The sequence below is a fragment of the Lytechinus pictus genome, chromosome 10, assembly GCF_037042905.1.
Source record: "Lytechinus pictus isolate F3 Inbred chromosome 10, Lp3.0, whole genome shotgun sequence".
Classification (NCBI taxonomy): Eukaryota; Metazoa; Echinodermata; class Echinoidea; order Temnopleuroida; family Toxopneustidae; genus Lytechinus; species Lytechinus pictus.
The window spans coordinates 19,807,065-19,820,588 of NC_087254.1; the positions used below are offsets into that span (position 1 = coordinate 19,807,065).

The window sequence follows — 13,524 nt, forward strand, 5'->3', positions numbered from 1 at the left end:
ATTAAGCAGTGTCTCCTATGTATTTTTCAACATGGTGAGATCATGAAAATTTTGACACTTTACATGCCTAATTGTTCAGAGGAGGTGGAGAGGCAGGGATTTTTTTTTTTGGGGGGGGGGGTTACACACATTTTGTTTTCACTGTTTTTAATGCTTCATGATTTCTATTGAGATGCATTTTTTTTAAAGTAATATGGTATATCATTTGGGTTTTCTTTTTTTAATCAATTTAATTTTCAATTTGTATTTGTGAATATTCACACTATTGAGGAAATTTTCAATGAGACTTTCACTGAAATACCGATCAACCATGGTGGGGGGAGGGGTCGATTTTGATCCCCTTCCCCTAGTTGATCAACCACATGTCTTCATAGCAGTGAGTCACACTAAACCATTCAGTCTTTGTCACCATTTTGTTTTCTTAGCATGCTCCATCTGTTCCCAAAGCCTTGATGAGACTCATACAACCTGAAACCCTAGATGGTGACAATGCCTATCAATGTAAAAGGTAAGAGCATTTTGTTTGTTTGGCACTGCCTTGATTTTAATTGATTGATCTGACTGAGTTTTTTTTTTAATTTAAATTTCCTCCATCCACAATGCCCCACAATGAACTGCCAACACCTGGAAGTTAAATGTTAATAACAGGGATGCCACTTTTCCGTATTTAAAGGGAATTCCGGCTTTTTTCCTGCTATCTGTCTTATTTCCGTATTTCCGACTTTTCCTGTTTTCTGTGTATTAAAAAAAACGGAAAGTCCTCCTTTTTTCCCCCCTATCTCTCTTGCGATGCATGTCGATCGACCGAGTGAGAGATATTTCCCCGAGATATTTGCTTTTATACAGTACATAATTTATAAACGCGCGCACTGCCTACTACGTTCATTGAGATATGCTTTATCAAGGCTTTCTGATTAGAATTATCGATATCCTGGCCAATCAATGCGAGCGACAAGTTCCGAACGCACGCACATAGACAAGCGCAAAGTAGCGGCACGAATCGCTGTATAATAGCGACTGGTAAATACGTCTGTACAGATGATGACGTCATCCAAGATGGCAACTTACGATGACCAACGAAGGAATCGAGGATGACTAAGTTTTGATCATCATTTGAAAGGAATTAGCGGTAACTGCGGTCTAAGGTACGATGTTTCTGAATTTTATATATTTTCTTGTAAGTTTGGATGTAATTATTTTTTTATAATGTGACATTTTATGTACCAAAAACGATCCGAAAATCGGGTTTCCGCCGAATGTTAGATCTAACGTTACTGCTTCATGCTGATATGGAACCCAGGGAGCTCCGGCCCGCAAAGCGGGTCGGAGCTCCCTGGGTTAGCTGATACGTTGTCTGTATGTACGGGCCAACAACTCTTCAGTCTATGTATTGGTGAGTGGAGCCAACGCGGTTCAGCTGAACAACCAAAATACAGAGACTGAAGCTTTTGGTCTAGCGTTCTATGAGAAACACACAACTAACTACCGTCAGTTTTTCAAACCTAATTGACTTCAAAGTCATCGATCACAACAAGGTAAGAAGCCACTTGGTCCTCCCCCCTCCCCTAAATTTGAGGTGGGGGCGGATCCCCTCCTAATTTTTTTTTTTTTATTTTTTATTTTTTTTTAGCTTGTCCAATTTTTTACCTGTGACATGTGTCCATCCCAAAATTAAAGGTGGACCCCCCTAAAAAACAATTTTCTTGGACACTATCCCGGCCCGCAATAAGTTTCAGTATTTTTGGAGGACACCTATTGGCATCCCTGTAATAAGGACCTCAGTGTCATTTTAAGGCCGAATGTTGCACTCTTTTGGTGGGAAATCCTATTGCTAACTCCTTGGGACAATTATATCTAGTTCTCTGTAAAAAAATCTTGTATTAGCAAATCATAATCTTTCCAATGAAAGCTGAATACAATGCATGGTTTCAAGTCTGATGTTGACATTTGTTGCTGGTTCTCAGCCAATTTTTGCATCAGCACAGCACCAAATTTAATATTTGTCCTGGGATGAATATCATTACAGGAGTTGAGCTATCAATAATATCATTTCAATCATTATTTGTAAACTCAGATTAGGTGTTGGAACTTTGGAAGGTAATCTAAATAGTGCATCTATCACTAGCACCAGTTCTAACACCAAACATGAAATCACTTATTGTGTAATGAATTGATCTGCGTCATAGCAGTATATTTTTTCAATATCGTAATGATAAATCATACTTTCATCTCCCCCAAATTTATTCTCCTTAGGTGTAACAGGAAAGTACCAGCACAGAAGAGGTTCACGATACATCGATGTCCCAATATACTCACGCTTTGCCTCAAGAGGTAATCAAACTATTCTAAGGAATCATTTCTTTTCTTACCTTGTAGCCCACTGGTACCATGCGAGATATGCATTTAGTCTATTGGAAGGGAGGAGTTCAGTAGTAAATATGATAAAGTGTAGGAGAAATGTTCTTTAACATCATGAAGGTTGGCACTCACTTCAAGGAGATGAATTGGAATGTGATTCCACAATATAGGGCTTAGGTTTTTAATAAAACTCATCCTGAATTTGTATTAATTCATAGTTTAAGTAGTATTTCACATTAAACCTGATCAGATTATCATCTTCACATAGCTACAGTTTTCTTACAGTGTGCAGTGAAGTAATTTTATCACAGTCGATTTAATGATTCAGAAGTGATGAAGTCTAATACCTGTCTGAGAACTTTGTTCATTAATGAGGACTTTGGATTAGTTCCTGATCTGGTCATATTTGCAACAAATGTTAAAACCATAATTGGTGCTAGGTATTCATGGAATAATGATTTAGATTTAGATTTTTATTTCCGTTCAACAATTTTTTCAAAATATAATCAAAGTAACAATACATATTCAATATAATCGATAATACAGACAATCAAAGGTGCAAATAACAAGTGCAAATGAAAAGAGGAACTTGGCAGGTGCACAGGTCGTAATGTATTGTATCATGTTGTAGTGTTGTTGTTTTTTTTATAAGTAAAGTTTGACAAATTTATTGGCAGTTAAAGGTTAAGTTATTATGTAGTTTTAGTTTAGGTTATGTGTTAGCTTGACTTGTTGGTGTGGAGTATTGACAAATGAGTTGAACTCTAAACGTTTTTTTTTTTAACAATCTGTGAGAGAATGGAATTGCGTGCAGGTCTGGGAAAACCTAACCCCTTCCTCCTCCCCTCAAAGATAATTTAATATAAAAGTGAAAAATAGAAAATAAACAATATAAAAATAAATAAAATGAATAAATATAACGAAATTTGAAAACAGATGAAAAATAAAGATTGAAGAAAAAACAAATTGATTAATGAAATATATTGAAAAATAGACAAATAAAAATCATGCCAACAGAGCAATGAAAACTATATAATTCTATGATTGTGCTGTTATACTTTCTGTCTGAGGTGTAACAAGTAACAAGTAAGCTGGTAAACTAAAGGGAAGTAATTAACCGTAAATTCATGAGAAGCAATGTGTGCATAATTTACAATTACTCAGCATTGATTATTATTGATTATTAATTGAATTATTTAGATTAAGTTGGTGGATGCTATTTAGCTCTCAGTTCTGTTTACCTTTAATTAAACTGCTCTCAAAATCTGTATCTTATTGTGAAGGGGAAATGTTTTGTTTCTCAGTGAGTTTATTCTTCATTCATTTGATATCCCACTGAGGTAAAGTTGTATTCTCATAAAATAGAGTCTATTAATTATCACTTTTTTTAATAATTTGAAACACTTCTTCCAGGTTTGAATTCAACCGTTTCAGCATGGGTAAGATTAACAAGGAAGTCAGCTTCTCAGAATACCTCAACCTGCGTCCATTCATGAGTGAAAATAAAGTAAGTGTCATCGTGCTAAATATGACTAGAGTTTAGTTAAGATTTGGACTCGGGCATGAGTTGTCTTGGGTGTTTTCAAATGTGATGAAATCTAACACCTGTCCTAGAACTTTGTTCAAATTTGAGGACTTTGGATTAGTTCCTGATCTGTAAACCATTCTTCAATTGATTCATTATCTTTGCTTTCATTTGTGATACAAAAATCTACCATTATATTCCCCCACTGACCGACCCTGCCCAATCATTTCTCTATTACTATGATGCAGATCATTGTGATTTATCAGTTTGATGATCCTGTTATATTAAATGAGTGTTGTGGCCCAGTGGATTAGTCTCCGGACTTTGATACATAGGGTCGTGGGTTCAAATCCCAGCCACGGCGTAGTTTCCTTCAGCAAGAAATTTATCCACATTGTGCTGCACTCAACCCAGATGAGGTGAATGGGTACCTGGCAGGAATTTTTTCCTTGAAATGCCAAGCGCTGGAAGCTAGCTGCTTGAGCTACAGCTGGGGTAATGATATCCAAGTCCTTTGGAAGCGCATAGAGACGTTATTCATAATGTGTTATGCGCTATACAAGAACTGACTATTATTATTAATATTATATTTTCATGACTCTATTTAAATTGTCAGAAGTTTTATTCATGTGGCCCGACAACAAACTTTCATCTAACCCATTTGCTCATGAATTTATTGATGAATTCACCATTTAAAAAGACTATGAATTTAGACCACATTCACTACTTATGTCTACACCTGGAAATCCTTTGTCACATTTTCAGGTAGTCTAACTCTGCTGTAAATTATGCATTTAATGAGAAAATGTGATTAAACTCATTTGATTCTCTATCTATTCAGGGTCCTCCTGTTGGGTTTCAGCTGTATGCTGTCCTCAAGCATGAGGGTGGCTCCTGTAACTCTGGCCATTACTACTGCTACGTGCGCGCCCCCAACCAGTCATGGTACTGTATGAACGACTCCTATGTCAGTCAGTGCAGTCTGAACAGGGTTCTCAACCAGAATGCCTATGTTCTCTTCTACATCAAGAAACCACCCAAGCCCAGTGTCAATGGGAACAACCAGGTAAAAAGCCATAAGCCATCAATGATGAAATGGGTGACTTCAAGATTGGTGTTGAGAGAATGAATCTAGCTGCATATCCTAGCTATAACACCGAATGTAGGTTTACAAAAATGGTACCAATCATATTACTGATACCTATGTCGTCATTGTTTTTGACAACATGAGTGAGATTGCCTCACCAAGGTCCAACACGGAATGTGGGTTTACAAAAATGGTTTCAATCACATTATTGATCGCTCAACAACTAGTGAGAGCATCTATCGTATGGCTAGCACTCTCCTCATTTCAAGCTCGATATTGGTGTTAATGTCAGCTCAACATATTGATGATGGTGTTAAAGTCAGCTCTACACTAATACCAGCTGGCAGCACTGAACTTGAAATCACCCAATGTATGATATAGAATTGGAGATGGTATTGTCCTCTTGCAAACTTTTTTGTTTTCTTTGATGTTGGGCATACAGGATTGGCATTCAGAATTATACAGATATGAGCACAAAAAATTAAAAAAAAATAATGTGAGATAGAGTGATATTTTAGGTATTGAAGTATTTTCCCATCCTTTGGGGAATGAAATTTATTTTATTTTGTTGGAGATTATGTGTCACATATTGTAATCGAAATTCTAAATTTCTATGGATGTCAGTCTTCGAAAAAAAGTGTAAAACAATTAATTTTGTGCTTGCTGTACTATTTAAAAATCTTAAAACTAGTGTGGGCCTTTGTATGACATACAGTTGTAATCAAAAGTTAGTGAAACCCACTACAAAATGCACTCCTTCATACTGAGTGTTTAATGTAGACAACTACTCTACAATATTCGGAGAGTCCAGAGATATGAATGTAATATTGTGTCACCTGACTTCACAAGTAAATATCTAAAACATGGAAGAACTTTAACACTTTAGATACGTTCATTTTCTGGTTGGGTTCACTAACTTTTGAGCACCACTGTATGACTTCCTACGTATGCTTTGTGCAATACTCCAGTCAGATCCACAAAAGTATGACTTAGTATTTGTGAGAAATAAATTTATTCAAATGTAAAATCATTACAGTTTGTGTAGATTGAATCACCAGTCCACCACCTTGGGAAAATGAAAGGACATGAAACTTTAACTTTTCATTGTTCAATAGGAATAAATGATGTTCTCAAGGTAAATCAGATGTGATGATAGCTAAACTTGTCTTAGAAAATTTGTTTCTTTGAGACATATTTACTAGTGAAGACATTGGATTAGTTCCTGACCTGAAATAGAAGAAAGATATGAAGCATTCAGTTTTTACTTATGATAAGGAAATTCCACTTTGGTAATATGTAAATCTAGAATGAAAATGCCTTTTCATCAGGGACAAAGCGAATAACTTGACTACTGGAGAATATGATTTTAATCCATTGTTCATAGGTGCAGTCACAGCAGACCAGCAAACAAATGCCAAAGACAGCCACCTCTCCTAGTATCATCCAAAAGGCTTCAAACCCCCATCAAGGCTCCATTGGCACACCCATCGCCAGGCCCAAGCCTACTCCTCCCAGGCCGACTACGCCAACGTCGCACGCGCCACTCACACCAAAGCCAAAGATCATCAGGGAGCCAGAGAAGAAGCCGCAGACGTTCACCCCTACAGCCAAGCACACCTTGCCTCAGACAATCGCTCCACCTGGGAAGAGAGACAAGTTATCCTTTGTGATCAAAAGCAAAGGTGTCGCAAGTACTCTTCAGAGTTTGAAGCATGGACAGGGTAGCGGGAGTGGGGAGATCAAAGGCAACATTCCTCAGGACAAAGGTGTCGTTTCAGGTGTTCATCGGAGTGATTCATCAAGTGTGTCTGGGAAATCACCATTGAGGGTGAAGAATAATGGAGATGCCCAAACAAAGAAACAAAAACCTCCTGGAACAATGAAGAAAAAAGAAGAAGAAAAATCGTCAGAGTCAACAAAGAAGGCAGTGACTGTGCCAAAGGTCAACAAACACTCATCTCTAGTGCCATATGACAATGACGACGACTCCAGCTCATCCAGTGACTCTGATACAAACTATGATGCTGTTGTAGAGCGTCTGAGCAAGGGAACAGTAAAGGATGTTGGTGCCTCATCTAGTAACAGTAGTAAAGACATCAAAGGGGATTCAGAGATGAAACCCCCTGATGCAGCTGCATTAGAGAGAGATAAGAGGTCTGCTCTTGCAAACAGTACAAACTTGACTGCCATTCGCAAGACAGACTCACCCCTCAAATTGACTATCACCACCAATGGTAACGCACAGCGGATCATGAGCACGACACCATGGAGGGTTACAGACGGTGATCAACAGGTGTCACCGTCGGTCACATCAGATAGCAGCAATCATAGCAATCAGTCCTCAAATTCAACCAGTGAGTGGGCGGTCAATGATAAAAAGGATAAGCCAAAAGTTGAAGAAACAATTAAGAAAGAAGCCTATCATGTTGGCTGGAGCGTGAAGCCTTCCCCCTCCCGCAATGGTTTGAGTAAGGTCAGGCCTGACAATGGGGAAGACAGAAGGACAAGCTCACCCACAAAGACCCCATGCAAGATAAAGAAAGAAGTGACTTTAGGGAATGGTACAAAAAATAGGACTCTGTTTTCCCCCAAGGAGGAAAAATCATTTGTGAGCAAGAGAGAAAAACTAGGCATTGTTACTAAGCAGGTGAATGGCAAACACGCGAACCAAGATAGGACTAAGCCGATTGTGTCTGAAAATGGGACAGACGTGCAAGTTGGTTCTGATATTACGAAGGAGAGGGAAAAACCCAATGGGAAATCATTTGTCCATCAGGAGTCTAGCAGCACAAAACATGGGGTGGATGCACAAAACACTAATGGTAAAAAGAATGGCACACATATCAAGAAGAACAATACTAGCTCAAGTGATGATAGTGAAAGTGAGCAGGAGATCACAAAAAACAAATCTGAGTCAGAGGTCATGCCTAAGAAGAAAAGGAAAAAGAAGAAGATGTTTGTTAGTGATGCTGATCAACCAGCAACCAGTGAATCGAATGGAAAGAATGAGAGCAAGGATGCCAATGAGAAAGGAGTGGATGTTGGTAAGAGCGAGAAGTTACCGGAGAGTGATGCATTCCGGAAGTACCGTGGGGCGGGGAAGAGCGGGGAGTATCGCAGCGACTCGGACAGCGATCACAGCAGCCATGCCACTTTCAAGAGGAAGAACGGACAGCAGACCCCTGTGGGTCAGCAGCATCAGCGCTTCCGACCGCCTCCACAACACTTTCAAGAGAGATTTTGCTCACCTACGGATAGCGATTACGATGAAGATTCCCCTGTCGGACCTCACAACCATATACCATGGAGGAAACGGTCATATCCAAGTGACCAGGGGTATTATGAGGACAGGCCACACCCTCCGCAACATGGGCATGACCCCAGGAATCACTGGTATGGAGCACCTCTTGGAAACAAGAGGAAGAAGATGATGAATGGCTATGATGATGGATACGGGAAGCAGGACCAAAGGAGATTCAGACAAGAAGGTGAGATATAAAGATCGTTTGGCAGAAAAAATATAAATCATATTGTAATGCATGAGATAGTAGGTACCACACCCCATTACAGTCAAATGATTTATTTGAGGATTATTTCATCTTTTGTTTATTATTTTCTTTGAAAACTTAATTGATATTTGTTGTGTCATTATCATGAATAATCCCAGAGACTTCTAGAGGGCAATGCAAGATGATTTTGAAAATAATACAAGTTTTACAGTCTTGAAAAAATAGAAAGAAACAAATATAGTAACAAAGCACAGAAAATATCAGAAATAATACAAGTATTTTTTTCACAATTTCTAAGCTTGATCTAAAAGGCCAACTCTATATGGAATATGAACCTACAAAATAGAATAATAATGTTCATGATTTTGTTAATTGTGATTGGTTCTGACCCATTTTCTACCACTCCAGGCCACTACCAAAACTGGGATCATCACATCCAAGATGGGTTTCCACGGCGACCGGGTGGAGACGGTCCTCACAAGATGAGCCATTCTTGGGATGGAACAAGGAGACATCAACAAGGAGACGTGATGGACTTCCTCAACAAGTCTTCTCATAAAGGATATGGTCCATCAGGTGAGAGGGATTGATATAAAACATTCAAGGAGAAGGCCGTTCCAAAGATCTGTTTGTAAATTTATGGACAACTCTATGATGGACTCGAGTATAAACTGCTGAAATTTGATCTCAAAGTTATTCCTCAACCATGGTATTATGATGTATACATTTTTTTTTTACAAGTGAAAACAGTTTTTGGTAGCAATCTTTATTTTTACTTTTTTTTCAATAATTGGGATCAAAACTTAGAAGGGCTGAAAATTTGAAATTTCCCTAAAATTTCATCCATCAAACCATGCAAAATGCGGTCGAGATAGGTGATTAAGCATTTGATATTTGCCAGTGAATAATTTGGAAGTTACTCTTGAGACTTGAAAAATTAGTTTTAATTTTAATGTGCACTCACTTATTCGTGACAGAACATGTAACTTTAATCCTAGTCACTCATAATTTTGTGCACGATTAAATGTAATGTTCTCAGTAAGTTGACTTGATGTGTATGTCTTTGATCCAATGCAGCAATTTCATTAAGGCATTTAGGTCTGTTAACTATTTATTCAGACATGATGATATCTAATACCTGTCCTAGAACTTTGTTCATTAATGAGGACTTTTGGATTAGTTCCTGATCTGAAATTACATCACAATTTTTTAAAGCATTTTATTACAAAGCTTCCAAAACTTTTTGATCAATTGTGATTTTACTCTGAAATAAGTAAAATAAGTGTAAGAATTAACAAAATTTTGCCTGAAACATGTTAGTTAAAAAAGTCATGCCATTTGATAAGGGGGGGGGGGGGGGTCGTTAATGTTAATGTGAAGTTTAGTATTGAGGATTAAACATATGTTTTGATGTGTCGTTCAGGTATTAAACATACATGCCAGTTATTGTAACAATCCCAAAATAGTTGAACAGAATCTAAAAAATTACCATCAAGTATTTAAAATAAATATAAATGAAAAATATGTGCTCAATGGTAGAAAATGTACAATCGCAGAGAAATGAACGAGAATTTGATAATTAATTGTACCAAAATTATTCAAATTCATCTATTATATGTTTACTATGTGAATTAATGCATGAAATCTGAATTTCGCTGTAAATCGTAAACGGCCAATTTAAATGGAGGTGGGGGCTAACCCCTCCCCCTCCCCTTGGGGTTGGATAGGGTTAACACCCCAAAATTTCTATTTTCATTGAGTGTACACTATATACTGATCTAACCCTTTTTAATTTATTTTGTCTTGCAGTACCAAACTGGGACGGTGGACGGAGTGCTATCGACGAGGAGGTTGCAAGGGACCATGCCAACATGAAACGGAGAAATACATGGAATGAGGACTACGATAGAGGGAAGGTAAGAAGAATCACAGTTTAGGACAATGCCGCAGAATAATCCACTTTTTTGTGCATTCAACCCCCATTTCTACCATTCTTCACGTCATTAACTCCTCAAGCCATGACAGTTTGAAGGCATTACATCTTTTCATATGGACTAGAAAAAAAAACAGGCAAATCATTTTAGGAAGGTTCCTCAAAAAGGGGGTCAGATGTACATACATTTGTTAACTGATGGATTTAGGGACAGCATTAGTTGACAGAGGATGATGTGTATAAAGATAAATGGTAACACCCACAGTTTAACAATACAGACAAACTTGTCTAAATTGAGTTTGCTTTGACTCAAAAAGATTACTTTCACCTCTAGGTCTGTTCATTTAGCATTACGGAAAAGCAGGAGCCAATGAAAGAGTGAGCTGTCGTGAATATCTTTACTGGAGTTGTTGCTTTTTCATAGCTATATCTTTACAGATGTTGGGTGGTAATGATTAACTACATGTACTATTTACAAAATAATAGAGATGTGTAATTCTTATTATAGTAATTTCCATAACAATACCCTTCACGATATGAATATTATTGACCGAATGCTGCTGCAATGCTAATTAAGGACTTTACGTTTGTTAACTATTGTTATTTTTCAGACATGATGAAATCTAATACCTGTCCTAGAACTTTGTTCATTACTGAGGACTTTTGGATTAGTTCCTGATCTGAAATTGCATCTCAACTTTTTATAAGCACTTTGATGCAAAGTTTCTAAAACACATTTGATCGATTTGAATGATAAATCAATCTTTATTGATGATTTGTAATATTATATTCATTTGCATTTAATACATTGTGTAATAGTAGTAACTGATCTGCCGTCATATCTTGAAGTAATTCAGTGGCCTTGTATAACCTTATTTTGGTAGAAACTTATTCATTAGTTGTGTCAGGAACTTTCAAAACTAATCAAAGGTCAAAGTTCATTTGGGCCCTTCTAGCTCTCTTGAAAAGTCTAGGGTACTTTCTTGGTGCATTATCTTTTTCTGTCAACAAGCTCCTCCCCCTGCATATTTTTCTTCCTATGATGGGATAATTGTGACTTGACTTGCAACTTACATGCTACCATTAAAAGCTACTGAAATCTGCAGTTTGAGTAGCTAAGTATATATATGTCATTGGAATAAAATGTTGCTCTATTTTAGCAAATTATATCAAAGGCCAAGTCCATTCCAACTAGAGGTTGATTTGAGTGATGGATAAAAAAAACAGACTAGCATTAAGCTGAAAGTTTCATCATAATTGGATGTGAAATAAGAAAATCATAGATTTTTAAAGTTTTCTTTAACACTCTTTTATTATTTGCCTTTCAACTTAGGTGAAGAAGATGAGAAAACCTTTTCATCCACAAGATCAGTTCTCTGGACATCACAATGCCTTTCAGCACGTACAGAATCATCGCAATAAAGGCAACTTTCATGGGGTGAGTATACTATCAAGATATGAAATGAAAATATGAAATGATTGAAGAATATTACTCCCAATCTTTGAGATACTGTCAAATTTCCTTCAGTGACTAGCTGATTATATAGACCACAAGTTGGGGATCCCTTAAATAATTTATCTCTTTGAAATATGTACTCCACTCAGTACAGAGCACCTGCTCATAGTGACCCCCTTCTTTCGTCTCCCCATAGCCATTGAGTGGTCTCTTTAGACAGGTTTCACTGTATTTGTTAATACTCTTGATAGTGTGTGATAGGGATTCGATCATGGCGATTCTTGGGGATTTCTTTTTTTATGTGTGATTTCATCTTTTAAGACAAAGGTGCAATAGTGATAAAATCTTGATTGAATAGTATTTGTAATAAAAGTAAAAGAGTGGCAGTAGTAATTACTATCAGAAGAAGAAGAAGAAAGAGGAGGAGGAGGAGGGTTTAGTAGTGGTGTTGGTGGTGGTAGTTATAGCAGCAGTAGCAAGTAGTTGTTAAAGATAAGGGGATCAAACGTGATGAATATGCTGATGATTATTAACATGATAATTTATTTTGATTACTTCATTCAGCATCGCGGAGGATTCAACCAGTTTCATCATATGAAGAAATCACAAAGCTGGCATGCTGGCAATCGAAGAATGAGATGATGACCTCATCGTGATCGTCCTCTGCCATTTCTTACCTTTTGATATTCACCGAGCTCATTATCTAGTAAGTGATAATCAGCACTAAACTTTTACATCCAGTGAAGTAAAACTCACATGGACCATGTGTGTATGATACACCCACTTCATGCTCTGTGGATCATTCACTTCCCGATGTTGCAGTCAATGTGAACAGGATGCAAGGTCTTCGCATTCTGACGAGATGGAACTACTGACAGTGCCGTTCACATCGGGACAACAACCTCAATTTCAAGAAAATGTGTTGGATGCCTACAGAGGAGGCCCATTGACCATGTTGTTACAGTTTCATGTTTCTCATATCTCTTGAGAGAAGGAAATCATAACAGGATTTGCACGGTGAAACATGGGGGTAACTGAAGTATATTAAAAAACAAACCCAAATTAAGCTGACTTTGCAGGCATCTATTCGTGAGATTCTCGTTGGAGGCCTTTTTGGGACTCTGTATCTGTCATGACTCTGTTCCCATGTGGTTGCAGGATGGACTTAAAGCTATTTATATCAATCTGAAAGCAGATTGATGTATATGGCCCTCAACTGACACCCACTACCAATATTTCCCCTGATGTCGTAAAGCCATAGGACATAGGGCATAAAAAGATGATGATGATGATCCACATATATTATATTGCGCCATATATCTGTTAAAAACATTCATAGGTGCAGGCTCATCCAATAAGTTAATCACTACACATCTGCTGAAATAAGTGAGTTTTGAGAGACGGTTTAAAGAGTTCTATCACATCTCACTGGAAATATGGTTATTTGTACGTCGGCCTTGGGCATGTAAGAATTCTGCAGTAGTTCACAATCAAAGGTCAAACACATGGATTGACTATAGAATCCGTTTTTTTACCCGGCCTTTGCGAATCCCCTTATGTAAAGCTGTAGTCTTTGGAAAATTTGTCATTTTTGTACACATGTTGTAGAAGTTCTCATCTATTTTGTTAAGTTTTTAGTTGATTTCCTGTGATCCT

General features: G+C 37.5%; 1 protein-coding gene across 3 annotated transcripts in view; it reads left to right on the top strand.

The window, feature by feature from the left end:
• Window positions 1–12,593, top strand: part of LOC129269229 (ubiquitin carboxyl-terminal hydrolase 36-like) — a 26,966-nt gene extending 14,373 nt beyond the window's left edge. For all 3 annotated transcript variants that reach the window (XM_064105514.1, XM_054906700.2, XM_064105513.1), the window contains exons 9-17: window positions 426–508; window positions 2,254–2,331; window positions 3,772–3,865; window positions 4,725–4,949; window positions 6,355–8,458; window positions 8,888–9,055; window positions 10,289–10,395; window positions 11,746–11,850; window positions 12,433–12,593. In XM_064105514.1, coding sequence (XP_063961584.1) covers window positions 426–508; window positions 2,254–2,331; window positions 3,772–3,865; window positions 4,725–4,949; window positions 6,355–8,458; window positions 8,888–9,055; window positions 10,289–10,395; window positions 11,746–11,850; window positions 12,433–12,510 — 3,042 coding nt within the window. In that variant the 3' untranslated portion in view covers window positions 12,511–12,593. The remainder of the gene's footprint in view (window positions 1–425; window positions 509–2,253; window positions 2,332–3,771; window positions 3,866–4,724; window positions 4,950–6,354; window positions 8,459–8,887; window positions 9,056–10,288; window positions 10,396–11,745; window positions 11,851–12,432) is intronic.
• The last annotated feature ends 931 nt before the right edge of the window (window positions 12,594–13,524 follow it).